At 46.1% G+C, this 24,972-nt stretch overlaps 1 protein-coding gene across 2 annotated transcripts in view; it reads right to left on the bottom strand.

The window, feature by feature from the left end:
- Positions 1 to 24,972, bottom strand: part of LOC115173308 (dolichyl-diphosphooligosaccharide--protein glycosyltransferase subunit STT3B-like) — a 98,512-nt gene that overhangs the window by 17,803 nt on the left and 55,737 nt on the right. For both annotated transcript variants that reach the window (XM_029731292.1, XM_029731291.1), the window contains exons 3-7: positions 19,586 to 19,873; positions 11,485 to 11,550; positions 5,793 to 5,892; positions 3,959 to 4,057; positions 124 to 270 (exon numbers count right to left, since the gene is read on the bottom strand). In XM_029731292.1, coding sequence (XP_029587152.1) covers positions 124 to 270; positions 3,959 to 4,057; positions 5,793 to 5,892; positions 11,485 to 11,550; positions 19,586 to 19,873 — 700 coding nt within the window. The remainder of the gene's footprint in view (positions 1 to 123; positions 271 to 3,958; positions 4,058 to 5,792; positions 5,893 to 11,484; positions 11,551 to 19,585; positions 19,874 to 24,972) is intronic.

Here is a 24,972-nt window from a genome sequence, read left to right as displayed (position 1 = left end):
AGGCCTGTGACAAAAACTCTAAATTTTAGATTCAGGCTGTAACAACAAAATGTGGAAAAAGTCAAGGATTATAGATACTTTCTCAAGGCACTATATGTGTAATGGTAAGGTATAGTGACTCACCAGTGTAGGTGAGATAGATGACGGTGAGGAACAACACCCCAGCAGCTAGTGACACCCCCAGGAAGAACAGGCTCTGGAACTCCTGCTTGGTGAGCCTGTTCTTCAGGTACTGCAGCAATGCATATGCCTGGAGCAGTGCAAACACACCTGTGGCAGGACACACACACACAAATCACAGAATGTTGGCGTAGGCACGTTATAACAGTAACCTTCATCTCTCATGCAAGCAGGTTTATATACGAACATTTCAAATCAGAAGGACTAACATTTGATGGTAGTATTACTCTAGATGTGCTACAAACTGATGCTGTAATAATACATGACAACATATTTCCACCTGGCTACCCCTACCAACAGCTCTGCACCCCCCGCAGCAACTTGCCCAAGCCCCCCCCTTCTCCTTCACCCAAACAGCTGATGTTCTGAAAGAGCTGCAAAATCTGGACCCATACAAATCAGCTGGGCTAGACAATCTGGACCCTCTCTAAAATGATCCGCCGCAATTGTTGCAACCCCTATTACTAGCCTGTTCAACCTCTCGTATCGTCTGAGATCCCCAAAGATTGGAAAGCTGCCGCGGTCATCCCCCTCTTCAAAAGGGGGAGACACTCTAGACCCAAACTGTTATAGCGCTATATCCATCCTGCCCTGCCTTTCTAAAATCTTCGAAAGCCAAGCAAATAAACAGATCCCCGACCATTTCGAATCCCACCGTACCTTCTCCGGAATCTGGATTTCGAGCTGGTCATGGGTGCTCCTCAGCCACGCTCAAGGTCCTAAACGATACCATAACCACCATTGATGAAAGACAGTACTGTGCAGCCGTCTTCATCGACCTGGCCAAGGCTTTCGACTGTCAATCACCACATTCTTATTGGCAGACTCAATAGCCTGGTTCACCAACTACTTCTCAGATAGAGTTCAGTGTGTCAAATCGGAGGGCCTGTTGTCCGGACCTCTGGCAGTCTATGGGGGTGCCGCAGGGCTCAATTCTTGGGACTCTTTTCTCTGGAACATCAATGATGTCACTCTTGCTGCTGGTGATTCTCTGATCCACCTCTACGCAGACGACACCATTCTGTATACATCTGGCCCTTCTTTGGACACTATGTTAACTGAGCTTCAACGCCATACAACACTCCTTCCGTGGCCTCCAACTGCTCTTAAAATGCTAGTAAAACTAAATGCATGTTTTCAACTGATCGCTGCCCGCACCCGCCTGCCCGACTAGCATCACTACTCTGGACGGTTCTGACTTAGAATATGTGGACAACTATAAACACCTAGGTGTCTGGTTAGACTGTAAACTCTCCTTCCAGACTCACGTTAAGCATCTCCAATCCAAAGTTAAATCTATTCCTATTTCGCAACAAAGCCTCCTTCACTCACGCTGCCAAACATACCCTCGTAAAACTGACTATCCTACATATCCTGGACTTCGGCGCTGTCATTTACAAAATAGCATCCAACACTACTCAGCAAATTAGATGTAGTCTATCACAGTGCCATCCGTTTGGTCGCCTACCCACCACTGCGACCTGTATGCTCTCGTTGGCTGGCCCTCGCTTCACCCACTGGCTCCAGGCCATCTTTGCTAGTTAAGCCCCGCCTTATCTCAGCCCACTGGTCACCATAGCAACACCCACCCGTAGCACACGCTCCAGCAGGTATATTTCACTGTTCCTCCCCAAAGCCAACACTTCCTTTGGCCGCCTTTCCTTCCAGTTCTCTGCTGCCAATGACTGGAAGGAATTGCAAAAATCACTGAAGCTGGAGACATATCTCCCTCACCAACTTTAAGCATCAGCTGTCAGTGCAGCTTACCGATCACTGTACCTGTACACAACCAATCTGTAAATAGCCCATCTACCTACCTCATCCCCATATTGTTATTGACTTTTGCACCCCAGTATCTCTACTTGCACATCATCCGCACATCTATCACTCAAGTGTTAATGCTAAATTGTAATTATTTCGCCACTATGGCCCATTTATTGCCTTACCTTCCTAATCTTACTACATTTGCACACACTATATATAGTTTATTCTATTGTGTTATTGACTGTACGTTTGTTTATCCCATGTGTAACTCTGTCGCACTGCTTTGCTTTATCTTGGCCAGGTCGCAGTTGTAAATGAGAACTTGTTCTCAACTGGCCTACCTGGTTAAATATTATTTATTTTTCAAATATTTGAATAACAGTTCAGGCTAAATGGGATCCGTTTTTTTCTCTCTGATGTCCCTCTCTTGTGGAACTTCATACTGATTGAACAGAGCCCCGTTTCACTTCCTTTCTTCACTTCCTTTCTTCACAAAACAGAGGAGCACTTCCAAGTTCCGACCCCCCCAGGAGCATTCCAAGGTCATAACTCCTCCAGAACCCAGAGAGCGGGTGACACTAACAACGCCCGTCACTCTGCTGGGCGGTGGCTGCTGCTGTAGACACTCCGCCAGATGTTACGAGCAGCTGTTGCCCGACACCAAACAAGCCCGTCCTTTGAGAGAGCCTTGGTGCCTTCCTCAAAGCCCATGACGCCAACATGCTGTGTTGCCCTGGTCATCCCGGTAACAAACACCACATCAGAAATCAGACTGAAGCTACATTAGACTAAGAGGAATCTGAAATGGATGCTGCAGAGCCATGTAATCCTGTTGCATGATGACAAACGGACATTCTTTCTTAACGTTCAAAACAGAGGGGGGAAAAAAGTGTCTCTCCATTAAAACGATGAGAAAACTTCCACGTTAATTCACAATGCAGCTGCGCTACTGACAGCAGCGGTTTGGGTCTCACAATGAGTCCCTTTCAGATGGCTAAGCATTGCACACCTGTACTACCAATACTGTATCAAAGTTTGCATTTCATCACCTTCTCATTTAACTTTGCAAAGTATCGCCATACAGGACTCGGACCTTTTTCTTCCAACTTAGCGATGACGTAGTGGTGGAGTCGACTCCAAAATAATTTATTCCTCACCCCTTGCACGTAGCTTCTTGGGGTCAAGATTCGATTCTGCTAGACAGATTAGTTGCTGTACTGCTGAGAACAAAAGAAAACGTGCATCTTTCATAGCGAGAGGGGAGGGGTACAGTATAGGCAGGTCAGACACCAGGCGGACAGAGTCAGAACCGTGACCTAGGCCTATCTATCTGTAATCCAAAGCTGTATCTCGTAATTGGAATGCTGTGTCTCGCAATATATTGGCTAGCAATGTCTCGCAACTTCAGTAAAGCAGGGCCTATCAATGAATAGGCTAGGTTATTCTACACGCAACAGACTGAAGACACACTCGCATCATTAGAGAAGAGAAAGACCGGGCAAGACAGTGCAAGGGAGAGAGGGGAGGGGGCAGACAGAAAGAACCGTAATCTCTCTCGCAATGTCTCGCCTTTCCTGCCATGCAAACTCACCAAATGAACATTGTCTGCCTCTTTCTCTCAGGTTTTATTTAAATTACACAACTTACCCAGGCCTTTATAGCCTATTGTCTAGTTACATTACTTGCCGTGTTATAGCCTGCTTTCATTTTAACGTTTAAAAACTCACACCCCTAGCTGTTACTACCCTCCAGAATAAAGGAATGCCACCTAAATGTTGTCTGGGAGAAGCTGGGACCGTTGGCGAGACAGGAACACTTAACTTGCATCAACGAAATAGTTAAGGCACTGCCCATACAAGAGAACACAACTGCTTGGTCATGGTCCAAGGTCTCGGTTGAAAAATCGATTCTCTCAACGAGACATACCTGGTTATATGAAAAAGCGGTGTGTCTCTAATGGCGAGTCGTTTTGTGCGCTCAGGAGACAAAAAAAAAAAAAGGTGGTGAGGCTTACCTGCTGCCGCCGTGTGCTCGCTGGTTCTGATTGGCTGGAAGCCCACAAAGGGGATCTGCATGGATAGCACCAGGCCCACAATGTAGAAAGTGCTGTAAGCTGAGGGAGAAAGAGACAAAGAAAAGGGATCGAGAGAGAGATCAAACAAAAAAAGGTCAAACAGATACTGTTCTATTCAATAGCCACTATCACTTCAGTTAGAGGTATTTCTTATGAATTGATTTTTCTCAATGCAACTCCTGAGTTGGCGTAAATACAATAACGTCTTATCTGGAGCAATTTACATAGACGTGGGAAAAGAAAAGTGCAGCGGGGGGCCTAACATGAGCCGGCAGTAGAACTCCCACCTTTGTAGCTGGGGGGGGGGGCTGATTCTAAGTAGTGTGCCCTAATTAAGATTTTATACTTTCCTGAACACGGGAGCTTTTTGAAGTGGCTGTGACTAGCCCTGAGCACCCCCGACCATGATTCATTATCGCCTGCTGACTGATGGAGCTAAGTAATGAACTGTGTGAAATAGAACTGCATTTTTGGTCAAGAGGGACTCATTGTGGCAAGCTCCGATGCCAAAGAGGCATCTCGTTTTTAGAAGAGCTTTCTCTATTGTAGATGGAGGAAGGTTAAAACTAGATCAAAACGAGATGGTTATGAAGCACTTTAAGGAGCAAGACCTTGCACAAGATGGTTGCTTGAATAACTATGCAAAGCCCTCTTCTATTAAAAAGGGTGCTTGAGGTTGACAGCCTCTGCATTCGAAGCCATAAATATCTCACAACAATGCAAAGATAGTCTGCATTAACAGCTGGTTATTGTCGAAGGGTGGAATCCTTTGTTGGGGAAAATGCAGAGAGATTGAGTACAGCGGGTCGAGGCCCTCTTTAAATAGGGTCGTCATTTATTTTCAAATCACCCTGGAATGGGGTACTGTTTACCGTGAGTAATACGGACAATCAAGAGTAACTGATGCTAGACCATTTACCTTGACCCAGCTAGCCTGCTGTTCCTTCAGCTCAGCTAAATATGTACTGCTTACGATGCTGCAGCATTTCTGCAATGTTCTGTCTCGCAGTCAAATTCAGAATAATTAACCCCCCCCCCCCCAAATTAAAGTGTTCTGTTTGCAGTCGTATTCAAAAGAGCAAACCGGTGTTAGTGGTTCGAGGAAAACAGGTGCGTGCGGTCACATCTCTTTAGCAGATAGAGGTTTGCGGTCACATATCCATGGGTTGCATGTTTTGAACGTTCGTTTTTTACTGATGCCCAACTGAACATTCTACACAATGCATCGTCAATGAACGCGGATGAAGATTTCATCAAGTGTATAGTGGCTTGGAAATACAATACAATGCCATTCAAAAGGAGGCAAATACTTCGTAGGAAAATCTTTTGATGTCGCAAGATTGACTTTAGATGCAGTATAACGTTAGCTAAGATTGAGGGAAGGACACCGGATTTTAGCTAGCTACCGTTAGCATTGCTCGCTATTTTGACGAGCTTTACTAGCTAATGACAACGTTGCCATCTGTCTAAAGTAAATTTGACGACATTATAAAGCTGGCAAAGTTATTTCCTACTAAACATTCGACTACTTTGGCAACGTAATCGTATTTCCAGGCACTATAGTGTAGTTTAGACTAAACAGTAGTTAGCCTCCGTCCAGAATGAATGGGTTTAATCACGACTTTAGGGCACCACTATGGCGCCGCTGATAGAGGGCGGCTTGAGAACGTTCATAACAATGGCATGATGTGACCGAGTGACGGAGGTGCAACCTATGAAGAGGGGGTTGATGGTCAGATCTCTTTATCAGATGAAAGTGTTTGTGGTCACTCACCGATATAGACCCTCTTGCTGTAGCGCTGCATGAGCAGGAGCACAAACACATGCAGAGGGATCAGGTTGATGATGAAGACATATCCTCCCCACGCTGACACCTGCAACACAAACAGTAGACCACAGACACCTGCAACAGTAATACATGGAAATTCGCAGTGGCACCATATAAAACCAATTCAATCATATTTAAACACTATGACTGAAGTAAAATGCTTCAACTTTAAAAGCGCCATGAAATTATGCAGCAACAATGTCAGAGAGACACAGTGTGAAACGAGAGGGGCTTATAAAACACACTACAAAAACGTCAGCTGCAGTACTTCAAACGGCTCCATTGAAAATCACACTGTGTAGGGGGTACAGAGCACAGACGGCGAGGGATAGTAGTAAAATGTTTCATCCTCGGTTTAGGACAGCCTTTTGGGATAAATGCTCAAACTGACACAAACCTGCTTAGCCACACAATCACACACTGCATTCACAAGTCACTCATCTATGGTTAAAATAAGTTTTGCAATTACCCCTAATTACGAAAAACAGAAGAGAGTCACCCTAGAAGGAGATGAAATCGCCTCAAGTTCCTTCTGGAGTGGTTAAACGTAATTACCTTTTCACAGCCATTTGTAGCTTTAGCTTCAGATGGTATGAGCTAATTAGGTACAGCTGAACCGTAACTTGAATGAAAACAGGGACGACTTTTTTTTTTTTTGACACAGCAGTTCTGTGAGAGATGAGGTTGCTAATTGAAAACAACACCGACCCAGAGGAAGTTCTGGTGGTGGGGGTGGGGAGGTGTTGGTGAGGAGAGGAGAAAGTGAGGCCAGTGTCTCGCTCTGAGGGTCACATCCCACAGCCTCCGGAACGTAATTTGACTAAACATCTCGCAAATCTACTGCTAATGACCTCGCCGTTGTGTGTGTTTGAGAGAAAGAAGCGCGTGTATGAGAGAAACCATTTCTGCATTACACTCCCCCCCATGGTTTATAAGCAGGCCACGATCTTCTGGAGGCTGAGATTCTTTGAGGAGTCCAAAACTCAACCACCTAGCACAAAATATCTTGATTACCACCAAAAAAAGTCTGCTAAGAGACAGTGAGGTAGCTGAAAGTGATGGTGCGCACACAATCAATATGCCTGTAAGAGTAAACAAGGCAGTTATCGATCTAGCTCGTCCCTATAAGAAACGAACAAAACCGATGTTTTCATTGAAAACTTATCACACTTCCCTTGAGAAAAACCTTGATCGAAAATGTTTTTCCTGGTTAGGCCACTAGGATATAGTCAAGAATATATCCTTCCGGCAATAGTAACTATCAGGAATATTATAAGCTGGAGATAATGTAGTTAGTAGATTCCCTGATTAGATGAGCCACATCCTCATAATGTCACTTGGGGGTATTGAGATATCCCTGTAAGGCTTTCATGCAATGTGGTGACAGTAGTTCTATGAGAAGAGCACTTGTCCTTGGAGAAGCTTCCCTTACAATACAATGAAATAAGAAATCCCGCTATATCCTCCAACAAAAAATCAAACAGGCAAAGCTTCAATACAGGACTAAGATCGAATCGTACTACACCAGCTCCGACACCAGTCAGATATGGCAGGGCTTGCAAACTATTAGACTACAAAAGGGAAGCACAGCCGACAGCTGCCCAGTGACACAAGCCTACCAGACGAGCTAAACAACTTCTATGCTCACGTCGAGGCAAGTAACACTAACGCTTGCATGAGAGCATCAGCTGTTCCGGACGACTGTGTGATCACGCTCTCCGCAGCCGATGTGAGTAAGACTTTTAAACAGGTCAACATTCACAAGGCCACAGGGCCAGACGGATTACCAGGTTGCGTACTCCGAGCATGCGCTGAACAACTGGCAAGTGTTTTCACTGACATTTTCAACCTCTCCCTGTCGGTGTCTAATACCAACATTTTTCAAGCACACCCCCCATAGTCCCTGTGCCCAAGAACACTAAGGTAACCTGCCTAAATGACTACTGACCCGTAACACTCACGTCTGTAGCCACGAAGTGCTTTGAAAGATCGGTCATGGCCCACATCGTCACCATTATCCCAGAAACCACTCCAATTTGCATACAGCCCCAGATCCACAGATGCACTATTGTACTCCACCCTGCCTTTCTCACCTGGACAAAAGGAACACCTATGTGAGAATTGACTACTGCTTAGCGTACACCATAGTGCCCTCAATGCTCATCACTAAGCTAAGGACCCTGGGACTAAACACCTCCATTTGCAACTGGATCCTGGACTTCGATGGGCCGCCCCCAGGTGATAAGGGTAGGTAACAACACATCCGACGATGCTGATCCTCAACACGGGGGGCCCTCAGGGGTGTGTGCTCAGTCCACTCCTGTTCACTCATGACTGCACGGTCAGGCACGACTCCAACACCATCATTAAGTTTGCTGATGACAACAGTGGTAGGCCTGATCACCAACAACGTTGAGACAGCCTATAGGGATGTGGTTAGAGACCTGGCCGTGTGGTGCCAGGACAACAACCTCTCCCTCAACGTGATCAAGACAAAGGAGATGATTGTGGACTACAGGAAAAGGAGGACCGAGCACACCCCCATTCTCATTGACGGGGCTGTAGTGGAGCAGGTTGAGAGCTTCAAGTTCCTTGGTGTCCACGTCAACAACAAACCATCATGGTCCAAGCACAATAAGACAGTCAGGAGACTGAAAAGATTTGGCATGGGTCCTCAGAGTCCTACACCATCGAGAGCATCCTGACTGGTTGCATCACTGCCTGGTATGGCAACTGCTCGGCCTACGACTGCAAGGAATAACATCACTGGGGCCAAGCTCCCTGCCATCCAGGACCTCTATACCAGGTGGTGTCAGAGGAAGGCTCTAAAAATGGTCATAGACTGTTCTCTCTGCTACCTCACGGCAAGCGGTACCGGAGCGCCAAGTCTAGGTCTAAAAGGCTTCCCAACAGCTTCTACCCCCAAGCCATAAGACTGCTCAACAGCTAATCAAATGGCCACCCAGACTTTTTGCATTGCCCCCTTCCCCCTCGTTTACGCTGCTGCTATTCTGTTTATTATCTACGCATAGTAACTTCAACTCTACCTACATGTACATATTACCTCGACTAACCTGTACCCCCGCACATCGACTCTGTACCGGTACCCCCTGTATATAGCGTCACTATTGTTATTTTACTGCTGCTCTTTATTTGTTACTTTTATTTCTTACCGTAATTTCCGGACTATAAGCCGCAACTTTTTTCCCCACACTTTGAACCTCGCGGCTTAAAACAATGACGCAGCTAATATATGGATTTTTCCCGCTTTCAATTTTTTTTGAAAGGAGATGACTTCAGTGGTTTCAGTGCACAGGAGGAGGAAGATGGTGACCAATGACTTTCTTGGTAGGCTACTGTTTATTTTTTGTTACAAGCTGTTAAAGCCTATTTATTTTTGTTACAAGCCGTGTTTCGTTAAAGCCTAATTATTTTTGTTACAAGCCGTGTTTCGTTAAAGCCTGTGTAAAGTAAATTTGTTTCAATGTACCGGTAGGCACCTGCGGCTTATAGACATGTGCGGCTTATTTATGTTCAAAATCAAAAAAATATTTAATTCAGTGGGTGCGGCTTATATTCAGGTGCGCTCAATAGTCCGGAAATTACGGTATCTATTTTTCACTTAAAACGTATTTTCCTTAAAACTGCATTGTTGGTTATGAAGGGCTTGTAAGTAAGCATTTCACTTTAAGGTCTACACCGGTTGTATTAAAATTTGATTTGAATGAGGAAGAGCTGTTTCTGTAGGTTACAATACACGCAGGAGGAAGGGCTGTTACACTATGTTAGGGCTTCCTATGGACCCAATGCTAACCTGTTACTGTGTGCACCTCAAGCTAGCATTTGGCCCAGTGACCCTAATGGACAGGGCTTATTGCAGTCATAATGGGGTCAGCAAAGAACCAGACACCGTTAGAGCCTAGACTTTAGCCATTATCTTTACCCACACTCCACTGCTTATCTGGCCACCCAGGGGCCACTATGAAGAAGCATCGGGAGACGGAGGGGAATTGTAGTGGTAAACGGGAGGGTAGAGATCTTGCTATGGGGCTGGATTGGCTCAGAAGGGGGCTGAAGAGGCTCAGGCACCTCTGTGGGGGGGTAGGATGCTGGAAACAGAATAACCGGAGACGGGGGTATCAGACGGCATTAGTGGAGTAGATAAACTGGGGCTGTGGGAGAAAGTTATTTTGATGAAAGTCAGGTGGGGCCTGGGGAGGTAGGCCAAAACACTGCAAAGCTCTGGATCGATTTTTCCACTGTAAAAAGGGCCTCAAGAGTTGTGATTATTGCTTGACTTCTAATAATAACCTCCAGAACGCAGCACATCTTACAAACAATCACCTGAAGAGCTGAGATGTGCTGCTGAGAACACCTCATAAATACTTTATGAGGGAAAAGAACTTGAGGGCAGGAGAAGGGGGCTGCTGTCAAGGTAGGAGTAAGCCGTCACAGGAACTTAGGGAACACAGGATCTCTCCCAGGAGACAGATAGAATGTCACATCTCACAGTAGTGGTTTTTGCAGTTCTTGTCCATCATGACATCTCAACTGAGCTTCTTCTCTCCCTCCCCCGGGCTGATTAGGACAGAGCTGAGCACGAAATCTCTCGCTGGCCATCGCAGATGTGTCATCTTTGATTAAGCCTCATTGGCGAGTATCGTTAATCAACAGCGGGATGGGAAGAAGAGGTGGAGGGGTAGATATTGCTGCATGGCGGGCTGCACCTGCATGTCACTCCCACTAGAGGGTCGTGAGAGAGTGACAAGGGAGATACAGGCTTGTCGTGTTGCGAACAAACCCTGCAACAGATGAGGCATCAGTCAGACATCAGACCACAGAAGGATGTTGGTGGGAGGATGGGTAGAGCGGGGTTGTGAATAGAGGGAGTACAGCTATGACCGAAAGTGACTTTTTGTAGCAAGTTAGGAGAGTATTGTAGCTAACCGTAACCCTAACGCTTTTCCGGACCTAATTATAGAAACCTGAGTATGCTCCGCTAACCTGCTACGAAAAAGTCCATTCCGATCGTAGCTGTACTCCCTCTAGTCACAACCATGGAGCGGGGGAAGCCAAAATATTATCACACTCCAGATCTCTGGAGGCGTATGAGTGAGACATACAGAATGAGGGGATTATAAAATCGCAGTGGTTACTCAGTGGAAAATCTCCCTGCTCTTCAAATGTGGTCATTAGAGGCTTTCCCCCTCTCTCTTCCTGCAGGAGCTTGGATCCTGGGAATCGAAGGGATCGATGGGAGCTGGATCTCTCCAATGCGTTTCATTTGACATCTGTCTCTTCCCGGGCTGAGGGGAGATTTAACTGAAGAAGCAGGAGATCTTTGCAGGTGCTCAAAATCACCAATTGTACACAAAGATCGCTCTGGGAGGCAGTCGGCTCTGTTCATCTTATCGCTCCATCGACCCCAACAGCTCGGGGGATTCAGAAATAACGTTTAACGCGTCCGGTAGAGACTCCTTTTTCACACCACATCTGCGATCGCTCTCAACTATCCTTGGGGCCATCTTAATGTAATCATGACTTCCAATTCCCAGAGATGGAATGCTATGTCGGTGGAAATCAATGGCAATGTATTCTGTGCGTTTCCGGCCAATAACTAAGGCTCTTTGACACTCACCATGTAGAAGTAGGAGAGGCAGCAGCCAATGGACCAGAACACCGAACCGGTCTTTATTGACTTCACCTGTGAGGGGGAGAACAGACACAAAGGGTTAAGGACTAGTAAACGTATTCGGTCATTCTGTCAAACATATCATCCAGGACAACAAAGTTAATAGCACTTTCTAACTCCCACAGTATGCTCTAACTAACAGCCTACATTCACTTGATGGAACAGTGGAAAAAGGTGCTAGTGAAACACGATATAATATCAGTGAAACCAAAACAGGGGCAGGCAGCGTTCTCCTGGCATCCGCCAAACCCAGATTAGTCTGTCGGCCTGCCAGATGGTTAAGCGTGATTCATCACTCCAGAGAACGCATTTCCACTGCTCCAGAGTCCAATTGCGGCGAGCTTTACACCACTCCAGCCGACGCTTGGCATAGCGCATGGTGATCTTAAGCTTGTGTGCGGCTAGTCGGCATGGAAACCCATTTCATGTGCTGACGTTGCTTCCAGAGGCAGTTTGGAACTCTGCAGTGAGTGTTGCAACCGAGGACAGACAATTTTTTACGCACTACAGCACGCGGCGGTCCTGTTCTGGGAGCTTGTGTGGCCTACCACTTCACGGCCGAGCCGTTCTTGCTTTGATGAACTTACTTGTTGCTAAGATGGCATCCTATGACAATGCCATGTTGAAAGTCACTGAGCTCTTCAGTAAGGCCATTCTATTGCCAATGTTTGTCTATGGAGATTACATGGCTGTGTGCAAGATTTTATACAACTGTCAGCAACAAGTGTGGCTGAAATGGCCAAATCCACTAATTTGAAGGGTTGTCCACATATGTATATCTAGAGTATGTACATAAAAGCAGGGTAAAGTGACTAGGCATCAGGATAGATAAGAGTAAAATACAGAACAGAGTAGCAGCAGCAGCATATGATGTGTGAAAGTGTATGTGTATGTGACGTCTGTATGCATGTGTGCGCGCGTGGGTTTTCGTGAGTGTAGTGTGTGCATACATAGTCTCGTGAGTGTGCATAGAGTCAGTGCAAGAGTGTCAATGCAGATAATTAAATGGTTACCCGGACTAATTAATTAGCAGTCTTATGGCTCGGGAGGTGAAGCCGTCTCAGAGCCGGTTGGTCCGAGGTTCCAGTACCGTTTGCCGGACAGCAGGAGAGTGAACAGTCTATGGCTTTGGTGGTTGAAGTCTTTGGAAATTTAAGGGCGGTGCATTTGCCATAACAAGAAGTGATGCAGTAAGTCAAGTTGCTCTCAATGGTGCAGCTGTAGAACATTTTGAGGATGCGAGGGCCCATGCCAAACCTTTTCAGCCTCCCGAGGGGGTGGAATCTCTGACCTGCTTCCCTACAACCCTGTAGATGCAGATGGGGGCATGCGCTCTCTTTTTCCAGTAGTCCACAATCAGCACATTGGTCTTACTGATGTTGAGGGAGAGGCTGTTGTGCTGGCACCACACTGCCAAGTCTCTGACCACCTCCCTGTGAAGTGCAATTGACATTGCGTCATCTGTGGATCTGTTGGGGCGATATGCGAATTGGAGTGGTTCTAGGGTGTCTGTGATGGTGTTGATGTGTCATGACCAGCCTTTCAAAGCAATTCATAATTACAGATGTGAGTGCTACTAGGGATGATACGACAATTAGGAAGGTTACCTTGGAGTTCTTGGTAACAGGGACAATAGTGGCCAGCTTGAACAATGTTGGTATTACAGACTGGGACAAGGAAAGACACTTGAAAATGTCTGAAGACACTTGCCAGCTGGTCTGCACATGCTATGAGAACGCGCCCTGGTGAGCGTCTGGCCCAGCGGCCTTGCTTGTGTTAAAAGTGAGGGCTGCCTGGCATATTAGTATGCTCCTAACACTAGCTGGGACTGCTGGTTACCTGGTCTCACCCCACAGCCTGAGTCAACACCTTAAAGGGACCATGTCTGAAAGACTACTGGGCGACAGCGATGGCAGGGAGCAGGACAGGCAGCGGCAGGAGCACAGACTGTTATATCGAACGAAGTCTGCAGTACACACCAGTCACATTTCACTTGATCTGACGAGGATCGATTAGCGGTGGAAAGCAGGCCTGGTCCGAATATCCACCGGAGCCTCAGTCGAGCAGCGAAAACCTCTATCCTCCCACCTATTTTAAATCCAACCCTAAATGGACTCCATGTCATGCTCGTTCCCTCCGATGGGGCCTCACCAAAGCGGCGCCATCTGGTTTTGACATGGAAACTACACAATTCCTCACAGGTAATACTGAGGGAGCTGACAAAGATGTAGGCCACTGCTGAACACCGGAAGCCTATAGCTTTCCTAGTGCCACAGACAATTAAAAAGGGAGCTGCCTACAATCTACCAGGGCTGGAGACTATTATGCAGAGAATGTGCACCGTCATGTTGAAATTAGTCCCCTCCCACACACACACACACCACACAGCAATACGAGCAGGGCTAATTAAATGTGAGCCTAGAGAAACTGGGGAATTAGCGGGACAACAATGGAAGCACGGTGGAGAGGAGGGGTAGCAGGGAGAGGGGGTAGCAGGGAGTGCTAGTGTTAAAAGGGGCAGCTCTCTGGGGTGCGAGAGGATTCAATTATAGATTAGGGAGGGGATGAGGTGGGGCCGACCCAGGCAGATTAAGCGGCTCGAGTTGAATGGGTTATTAGCAGATAAAATGAAGGAGACGGATAATGAAGATTGGGGAGAAGAAGCCTGGGAGAGGTTCCCGTTTTAGCATTTGAAGGAAGGGCTAGAGAATGAGAGAGAAAGAGAGCAGAATAGGGGGAAAGTGCCAAGACAAAACGTGGGTAAATGAGACTGATAATGAAAAGCAGTGACGCATGGCCGGGATAATTGTTTTTCCGGGGCTCTCGCCAAAATGGAAAGACCACGGTGTGCAAGTTTATTATTTTTCCCACCGACGGTGCCACTACACTGACGACGCGCCACTCAAAGATGCCACAATAAGCAATGGAACCGGGGCCACCCGTGTCACCTGGAACACACACGGTCTGCATTCCAAATCATGGCACCCTATTCCCAATATAGTGCACTGCTTTTGCCCAGAGCCCATAAGGTGCACTATATAGGAAGTAAGATGCCATTTCGGGACACGCTCGTTGTTTTGGTTCATTCTAAGACAGGTATGGTCTATGTGGAACGACAATGAAAAGTTCCTATGAAACTGCAACAGCTGCTCCTCTGACAAAACCAAATATTGAAATGATACGCATCAAATCATCGTGCAACGATCATGACAGAGAAGGCAGCTCATCACAAATAGGACACCGCAAGTTACAGAGAATGTCGCTGGTAGCGTTTTAGCGGTACTCGAGTAAACGTAAAATGCACCGCATCGAGCAAATTATACGCTGGCTGTCTGCATTTCATGTCACAACAGTGGTGGAGAGCAGATAACGGAGATCCTGGGTCTGGAGCCAGCCACGGCTGAGACATTCACTCATAGTGTGGGAGGTTCTCCGTGACACTCTGGGCGAGAGGTTAAACACTTTCGCAACTCCGGCAGCTCCAGGGTTTGCATGCGTGTGGCTAGTTGATGAAAGCAGAGGCTCTTCAAACCAAGTGTCGTTATCAGCTCAGTCCCACTCGCCTGAGTTAACATGACACAGAGCACTCCATAGTGCTGATATGGGTCTTCAAGCTATGGAAGCAACAGTTGAAGGCATCTCAAGCCCCCGCAGTAGTTCAGTATGTCCGTACTTAACAGGTCAAGTGTCAAGCTGAAAGACGTCCACTGACTGATAGATTGAAAGAGAAACAAGTTCAGGCACAACGCACAAATTCACATGCATGACTGGACAAACGGACACTGACAGATGCGCAAACGGACACAAGGTCCGTCACCGTCCCGCAGTGCTCGCCATGGGTGACTAACATGTGAAACGTGGTGGGAGAGAGCCCGCGTCACGTTTCCCTGCGTGAATGCCGGTGTGTCCTTGGGCTTGGGTTGAAAAGGAGGACAAAGCCGGGAGGGTAAAAAAATAAATAAAATGTACCTCACTCCCCGTTTGTTAGGAGCGCTGTTCAGTTTTCCTCCTGAAAAAATAAATAGGATGCCTTAGTGTGGAGCGGTCCTGGCGATTATCAGCTTGGCTGGCATCTAAGCCCCTCTAGACAAGTGAAATGAATACCGGGGAACTGATGGGGAGCCTGGCGCCCCCTACCAAGGTCGCCTTTGATTTGTCCATTTACAATGCACTTCAATTTCATCTAGCCATGTGAATACATTGCGTGCACCTGCATCGGTCTCAAGTCATCAGGAAGCAAAATGTACAAAATGTGGGAAGGAGTAGAGCAGTGCGTGCGAGGCTGCGACAGTAATGCGATTGAAAGGAGAGGACACACTGGTGGCATAAAGTGTGGGAAAATGTGTTTATTTTGCCTAGAATCCTACAGCACATGGTCCATTTCCACTGTATTGTAAGCCATTGTGCGCATAGATAATACTTCCACCATGTCTATGTTAACCTATCCAATGTCTGGTCAGAGCTGTCATTCTGCTAGGCCTATCAGGGCAGTTTGTAGCATTAACAGAAAAAAGGGGTACTGTTCAATTCCTCGAACTGTTCACGTGTGGTAAATAAGAAACCCGTTTCACCTCCAACCTTAGATTTTTTTGATTACTCGATTTTTAAAGGTCACCAGCAGTGACTGAAACATGCAAAGCAGCACACAATGTCCCAGACAGTCAGCAGACTGAGCGAAGGTTATCATGATTTAGTCAGTGTATCAATCATTTAACCACACAATGTCCCAGACAGTCAGCAGACTGAGCGAAGGTTATCATGATTTAGTCAGTGTATCAATCATTTAACCACACAATGTCCCAGACAGTCAGCAGACTGAGCGACGGTTATCATGATTTAGTCAGTGTATCAATCATTTAACCACAATGTCCCAGACAGTCAGCAGACTGAGCGACAGTTATCATGATTTAGTCAGCGTATCAATCATTTAACCACACCAAAGCAGCTATTAGAGCATTACAGTGCATTCAGAAAGTATTCAGACGGAAGCCACTCTTCAGTAAAAGGCGCTTGGAGTTTGCAAAAAGGCACCTAAAGGACTATGAGAAACAAGTGAACTCTTTGGCCTGAATACCAAGCCTCACGTCTGCAGGAAACCTTGCACCATCCCTAAGGTGAAGCATGGTAGTGGCAGCATCGTGCTGTGGGGATATTCTTCAGTGGCAGGGACTGGGAGACTAGTCAAGATTGAGGGAAAGAGAAACGGAGCAAAGTACAGAGAGATCCTTGATGAAAACCTGCTCCAGAGCACTCAGGACCTCAGACTGGTGATGGTTCAGCTTCCAACAGGACAACGACCCTAAGCACACAGCCAACACAACACAGGAGTGGCTTCAGGACAAGTTTCAACGTCCTTAAGCAGCCCAGCCAAAGCCCACACTTGAACCCAATCGAACATCTCTGGAGAGACCTGAAAATAGCGATGCTCCCCATCCAACCTGACAGAGCTTGAGGTTCTGCAGAGAAGAATGGGAGAAACTACCCAAATACAGGTGTGCCAAGCTTGTAGAGTCATCCCCATGAAGACTCAAGGCTGTAATCGCTGCTAAAGGTGCTTCAACAAAGTACTGAGTAAAGGGTCTGAATACTTGGGTAAATGTGAGATTACCGTTCTTTTTAATACATTTGCAAAAATGTATAAAAACCTGTTTTTGCCTTGTCATTATGGGGTATTGTATGTAGATTGATGAGGGGGGAAAAACTACTTAATCAATTTAAGAATAAGGCTGTAACAATTTTTTTTTAATGAAATGTGTTCACTACTGTAAGTCGCTCTGGATAAGAGCGTCTGCTAAATTACTAAAATGTAACAAAATGTGGAAAAAGTCAAGGGGTCTGAATACTTTCCGAATACACTGTAGATAGAGGTCGACCGATTATGATTTTTCAGCGCCGATACCGATTATTGGAGGAACAAAAAAAGCCGATACTGATTAATCAGCTGATTTTTATTTATTTATTTATAATAATGAAAATTACAATACTGAATGAACTTAATACATCAATCAATAAAATCAATTTAGCCTCAAATAAATAATGAAACATGTTCAATTTGGTTTAAATAACGCAAAAAAAAAGTGTTGGAGAAGAAAGTAAAAGTGCAATATGTGCCATGTAAAAAAGCTAACGTTTAAGTTCCTTGCTCAGAAAATGAGAACATATGAAAGCTGAAGGTTCCTTTTAACATGAGTCTTCAATATTCCCAGGTAAGAAGTTTTTGGTTGTAGTTATTATAGGAATTATAGGGCTATTTCTCTCTATACCATTTGTATTTCATATGCCTTTGACAATTGGATGTTCTTATAGGCACTTTAGTATTGCCAGTATAGCTTCCGTCCCTCTACTCGCCCCTACCTGGGCTCGAACCAGGAACACATCGACAACAACCACCCTCGAATCATCGTTAGCCATCGCTCCACAAAAGCCGTGGCCCTTGCAGAGCAAGGGGAACAACTACTCCAAGTCTCAGAGCAAGTGACGTTTGAAACGCTATTAGCGCGCACCCCGCTAATAGCTAGCTATTTTACATCGGTTACACCACCCTAATCTCGGGAGTTGATAGGCTTGAAGTCAAACAGTGCAATGCTTGAAGCACAGGGAAGAGCTGCTGGCAAATGCACGAAAGTGCTGTTTGAAGGAATGCTTATGAGCCTGCTGCTGCCTACAACCGCTCAATCAGACTGCTCTATCAAATATCAAATCATAGACTTAATTATAATATAATAACACACAGAAATACGAGCATTTGGTCATTAATATGGTCGAATCCGGAAACTATCATTTCGAAAACACGGAACCGTTCCGTATTTTATCTAACGGATGGCATCCCTAAGTCTAAATATTGCTGTTACATTGTACAACCTTCAATGTTATGTCATAATTATGTACAATTCTGGCAAATTAATTACGGTCTTTGTTAGGAAGAAATGGTCTTCACACAGTTCGCAACGAGCCAGGCAGCCCAAACTGCTGCATATACCCTGACTGCTTGCACGGAACGCAAGAGAAGTGACACAATTTCCCTAGTTATAAGAAATTCATGTTAGCAGGCAATATTAACTAAATATGCAGGTTTAAAAATATATACTTGTGTATTGATTTTAAAGAAAGGCATTGATGTTTATGGTTAGGTACATTGGTGCACATGAGTGCTTTTTTCGTGAATGCGCTTGTTAAAATCAACACCCGTTTGTCGAAGTAGGCTGTGATTCGATGAGAAATTAACAGGCACCGCATCGATTATATGCAACGCAGGACACGCTAGATAAACTAGTAATATCATCAACCATGTGTAGTTAACTAGTGATTATGTTAAGATTGATTGTTTTTTATAAGTTAAGTTTAATGCTAGCTAGCAACTTACCTTGGCTTCTTACTGCCCTCGCGTAACAGGTAGTCAGCCTGCCATGCAGGCTCCTCGTGGAGTGCAATGTAAGGCAGGTGGTTAGAGCGTTGGACTAGTAACCGGAAGGTTGCAAAAACGAATCCCCGAGCTGACAAGGTAAAAATCTGTCGTTCTGCCCCTGAACAAGGCAGTTAACCCACTGTTCCTAGGACGTCATTGAAAATAAAATGTGTTCTTAACTGAACTGCCTAGTTAAATAAAGGTGTAAATGGAGCTTTAAAAAAAAATATATATATATATATTTTTTTTTTAAATCGGCCACAATCGGCGTCCAAAAATACCGATTGTTATAAAAACTTGAAATCGGCCCTAATTAAATCGGTCGACCTCTAGTAGATATTAGAACATTAAGGACTGCAAATGTCTTCAAATAGAACATGTCCCTCCCTTCAAATCAACGGGGCATGAGTATACGATCGGAAAACTGAAAAAGAACATCCAACTGGTACTTCAGAGTGTTACAGCGCCAATAGTCTGGTCCTGGACTAAAAAGCTATTTTGATGATTGAGCTTGCTTTTTAGTCCAGGACTAGGCTTAATCTGTGTCTGGGAAACCGCCCCTAAATGTGTTAAAACACCAAATAAAAAGGATCTAAAAAGGATATTTAAATGATAAGTTCTGACTGGAAGGGGCAGGCTTACCCATAGGTAGTAGGTGAACTGCAGGGCGAAGATGGCGATGCCCTCGTTGTCGAAGGAGCCGGCCACAGAGCGGGAGATGTACCCGGGCACGATAGCGATAAAGCAGGCAGCCAGAAGCCCCGCCCCCTGGTTCCACAGCTCCCGCGTCAGCAGGAAGGTGGAGATGGACGTCAGGCCGCTGAAGACTGGAGCCAGGAAGACGCAGACGTCCCTGATGTGCACCGTCAAGTGCAGCAGGTTCAGCACGTAGTGGATAAGGCCTGCGGTGACCATCAAACCTGGATATACCTGGAGAGAGAAAGAGACGAGTTAGAGGGGAATGGGAACATTTATGGCACCTTCATGCAAATGGATGGGGATACCTGTCTTATCCTGGATATAAAATGCTGACTGCCTTTTAATTAACCCTAATGTACTGTAACTTTATCCACTGAGCAGTTCGTCGGAACTCCACAGGTCAGGCAGGAGAGTGATACATCAAGAAAGTGACGGATTGCTGTGTCCATTTGCTTGACATACCACAAGAGTGAGTCAAGTTAATTGAATCTGCTCTGGATTTACACTTGTGGAAACCCAGGTAAGGCGATATTCTCCACCGAAATACTGCCTAATTGCCTAATTCAAGGCTGAGGCCTCAAACAGCCAAACCTTAAGGCTCGGTCTATAATGCATGACACTGGTCCTAATTAGGCTTGTGTGAAAGGTTTCTGAAGTCGGGGAGGGGGGCTGTGTTTCAGTGTGAGTGATGCCTTGAGGTATGCTATGCCAGGCATAGAGGAGTCCAGGGTACTTTGGCAAGTCTCTGCCTGCAGTGATTCTCATTTCTAAATAGCTAGTCATAGCCTAGGAGGGCTAAACTATCAACCAGGGTGTTATTGCACCTCTCTCCCAAATCATCCAACCCAGTCGCCCTGTCCTGAGGATTGAGCCTAGCAACTGCTGAAATAATCACTGTTTGTTTGCCCCAGAACAGATGCTCTCTGTAGTCTGTATTACCCCCATATTCCTTTGAATTTGTGCCCTTCAGCTTGAAAATGTGCCTGGTCCATTTCTTTACAGTAACAAAGGGCGGTTTATTGGCTTGGCAGAGCCCTATTGTTAAAGAGTGTCACATTTCTTCAGCCCTCAAATCTTATCTACGACTCTGGAGGGGGAGTGGCTGGCCGATGTCCCCCTTGAGTGGGAGAGAAAAGAGGGATCTGCAGAGACGCAGTCACTGTCACATTAACTGGTATCTGCTCGTCCGTCGACTAAAGGCGTGACCCTTCGTGTTAGCATACACAATGAACGAGGGCTGTCAGACTGATCTGCAGCAGTTTGAATACAGACAGGGGAGAGGAGAGCTAATGGCGGGGCGGGATAAAGGAGGAAGGATGCAGGGGTGGGTTGCGGCACACTGCTTAGGTCCCTGTTCGGAGATGGCAGAGGTGCTAAAATGTACGCAGACAAGCAACAAAGGGTTTTGGGGAATACCACTCTGAAGAAATGGCAGAGTGACACCGTTCAGGTGTTAAAGTAATGCTTGAAAAAAAAGTCAGGCAACTCTTGGGTATACTTCATAATCTGCATGGGTCCTCAGATCCTCAAAAGGTTCTACAGCTGCAACGTCGAGAGCATCCTGACTGGTTGCATCACTGCCTGGTACGGCAATTGCTCGGCCTCCGACCTCAAGGCACTACAGAGGGTACTGCGTACGGCCCAGTGCATCACTGGGGCTAAGCTGCCTGCCATCCAGGACCTCTACAACAGGCGGTGTCAGAGGAAGGCCCTAAAAATTGTCAAAGACCCAACCCACCCTAGTCCTAGACTATTCGCTCTACTACCGCATGGCAAGCGGTACCAGATTGCCAAGTCTAGGACAAAAAGGCTTCTCAACAGTTTTTACACCCAAGCCATAAGACTCCTGAACAGGTAATCAAATGGCAACCTGGACTATTTGCATTGTGTGCCCCCCCCCCAACCCTTCTTTTACGCTGCTGCTACTCTCCGTTTATCATATATGCATAGTCACTAACTATACATTCATGTACATACTACCTCAATTGGCCCGACCAACCAGTGCTCCCGCACATTTGCTAACCGGACTATCTGCATTGTGTGCCACCCGCCAAACACCTCTTTTACGCTACTGCTACTCTCTGTTCATCATACACTGCTCAAAGAAATAAAGGGAACACTTAAACAACACAATGTAACTCCAAGTCAATCACACTTCTGTGAAATCAAACTGTCCACTTAGGAAGCAACACTGATTGACAATAAATTTCACATGCTGTTGTGCAAATGGAATAGACAACAGGTGGAAATTATAGGCAATTAGCAAGACACCCAATAAAGGAGTGGTTCTGCAGGTGGGGACCACAGACCACTTCTCAGTTCCTATGCTTCCTGGCTGATGTTTTGGTCACTTTTGAATGCTGGCGGTGCTTTCACTCTAGTGGTAGCATGAGACGGAGTCTACAACCCACACAAGTGGCTCAGGTAGTGCAGCTCATCCAGGATGGCACATCAATGCGAGCTGTGGCAAGAAGGTTTGCTGTGTCTGTCAGCGTAGTGTCCAGAGCATGGAGGCGCTACCAGGAGACAGGCCAGTACATCAGGAGATGTGGAGGAGGCCGTAGGAGGGCAACAACCCAGCAGCAGGACCGCTACCTCCGCCTTTGTGCAAGGAGGAGCAGGAGGAGCACTGCCAGAGCCCTGCAAAATGACCTCCAGCAGGCCACAAATGTGCATGTGTCTGCTCAAACGGTCAGAAACAGACTCCATGAGGGTGGTATGAGGGCCCGACGTCCACAGGTGGGTGCTGTGCTTACAGCCCAACACCGTGCAGGACGTTTGGCATTTGCCAGAGAACACCAAGATTGGCAAATTCGCCACTGGCGCCCTGTGCTCTTCACAGATGAAAGCAGGTTCACACTGAGCATATGTGACAGACGTGACAGAGTCTGGAGACGCCGTGGAGAACGTTCTGCTGCCTGCAACATCCTCCAGCATGACCGGTTTGGCGGTGGGTCAGTCATGGTGTGGGTCAGTCATGTGCTCGCCAGAGGTAGCCTGACTGCCATTAGGTACCGAGATGAGATCCTCAGACCCCTTGTGAGACCATATGCTGGTGCGGTTGGCCCTGGGTTCCTCCTAATGCAAGACAATGCTAGACCTCATGTGGCTGGAGTGTGTCAGCAGTTCCTGCAAGAGGAAGGCATTGATGCTATGGACTGGCCCACCCGTTCCCCAGACCTGAATAGAATTGAGCACATCTGGGACATCATGTCTCGCTCCATCCACCGACGCCACATTGCACCACAGACTGTCCAGGAGTTGGCGGATGCTTTAGTCCAGGTCTGGGAGGAGATCCCTCAGGAGACCATCCGCCACCTCATCAGGAGCATGCCCAGGCGTTGTAGGGAGGTCATACAGGCACGTGGAGGCCACACACACTACTGAGCCTCATTTTGACTTGTTTTAAGGACATTACATCAAAGTTGGATCAGCCTGTTGTGTGGTTTTCCACTTTAATTTTGAGTGTGACTCCAAATCCAGACCTCCATGGGTTGATAAATTGGATTTCCATTGATTATTTTTGTGTGATTTTGTTGTCAGCACATTCAACTATGTAAAGAAAAAAGTATTTAATAAGAATTCATTCATTCAGATCTAGGATGTGTTATTTTAGTGTTCCCTTTATTTTTTTGAGCAGTATATATGCATAGTCACTAACCATATCTACATGTACATACTACCTCAATCAGCCCGACTAACCGGTGTCTGTATGTAGCCTCGCTACTTTTATAGCCTCGCTACGGTTTTTCACTGTCTTTTTACTGTTGTTTTTATTTCTTTACTTACCTATTGGTGACCTAATACCTTTTTTGCACTATTGGTTAGAGCATACGGGGAAACTGTTGAGCGTGAAAAACCCAGCTGCGTTGCAGTTACTTGACACACTCAAACCGGTGCGCCTGGCACCTACTACCATACCCTGTTCAAAGGCACTTTCATCTTGTCCTTTCACCCTCTGAATGGCACACGCACACAATCCATGTCTCACAGCTTAAAAACTGGTCTCTTCTTCTTCAGCTACACTGATTGAAGAGGGTTTAACAGGTGACATCAATAAGGGATCATAGCTTTGACCTGGATTCACCTGGTCAGTCATGTCATGGAAATGGTTGAGAGACAGTGCATACTCATAAGTCCCGTGCCATTATTTTATAGGAAGAAGAATATAATTGAACTTAGCTGAATAAAATGGGATGGATATTTGTCCCCATTCTGAAGTGTACATGAAGTGACTAAAGTGTTCATTTGAAACAGGTCCTATAAGCTAGAGTTATTTGGCAACTGTAGTTGTGAGTGATACAAACCTTAGAATGTCTTAAAAATCAAAACATATGGGCTGCATGATGCTGCTATAGGCTATTGATGATTTTAAAAAGTCGCAAATAAAAGCTTGACCTCTGTTCCTTGCCTCAGGCTGCATACGTTCACATCAAGTGATCATGTTTTCACCCATCGAGACTATTTTCAATTGAATCACTCCACACATAAACCACTGACAAGCATTGAGCATCTCGCTTCGTGACAGGTGATATTCCTTGCAAGTAGGCCAGTGCTTAATTTGGTAACCGCTATAGAAACATGCTTTCACTACATTGTTGACAGCCCACTCTCTGCACGCTCAAGAAAGGGAGGAAGGAGAGAAGGATGGAAACGCAGTGGTGAGATATTCTGTAGCTATACGGGTAATGTCAGCCTATTATGAAAATAGAAAGAAAAAAAATGATTACTAGGCTATTCAAAGTATAATTCACTATATAATGTAGGTTTACACAACTAATGAATCAACAGCGTCGCCTAGGCCTATACGTTCTCTCCCAGACTCAAAAGATACAGTTTGTTACATTTAACCTTTATTTAACTAGGCAAGTCAGTTAAGACTGCATCTGACTGCTGGCTTGCTTCTGAAGCTAAGCAGGGTTGGTCCTGGTCGGTCCCTAGATGGGAGACCAGATGCTGCTGGAGTGGTGTTGGAGGGCCAGGAGGCAGCACCCTTTCCTCAGGTCTAAAAAGAATGCCCCAGGGCAGTGATTGGGGACATTGCCCTATGTAGGGTGCCGTCTTTCAGATGGGACGTTAAACGGGTGCCCTGACTCTGTGGTCACTAAAGATCCCATGGCACTTATCGTAAGAGTAGTGGTGTTAACCCCGGTGTCCTGACTCTCTGTGGTCACTATAGATCCCATGGTACTTATCGTAAGAGTAGTGGTGTTAACCCTGGTGTCCTGACTCTCTGTGGTCACTATAGATCCCATGGTACCTTTCTTAAGTGTAGCGGTGTTAAAACTGGTGTCCTGGCTAAACTCCCAATCTGTCCCTCATACCATCAC

This window comes from Salmo trutta, chromosome 34 (assembly GCF_901001165.1).
Source record: "Salmo trutta chromosome 34, fSalTru1.1, whole genome shotgun sequence".
Taxonomy (NCBI): domain Eukaryota; kingdom Metazoa; phylum Chordata; class Actinopteri; order Salmoniformes; family Salmonidae; genus Salmo; species Salmo trutta.
This window is presented reverse-complemented; position numbering and strand designations above follow the sequence as displayed.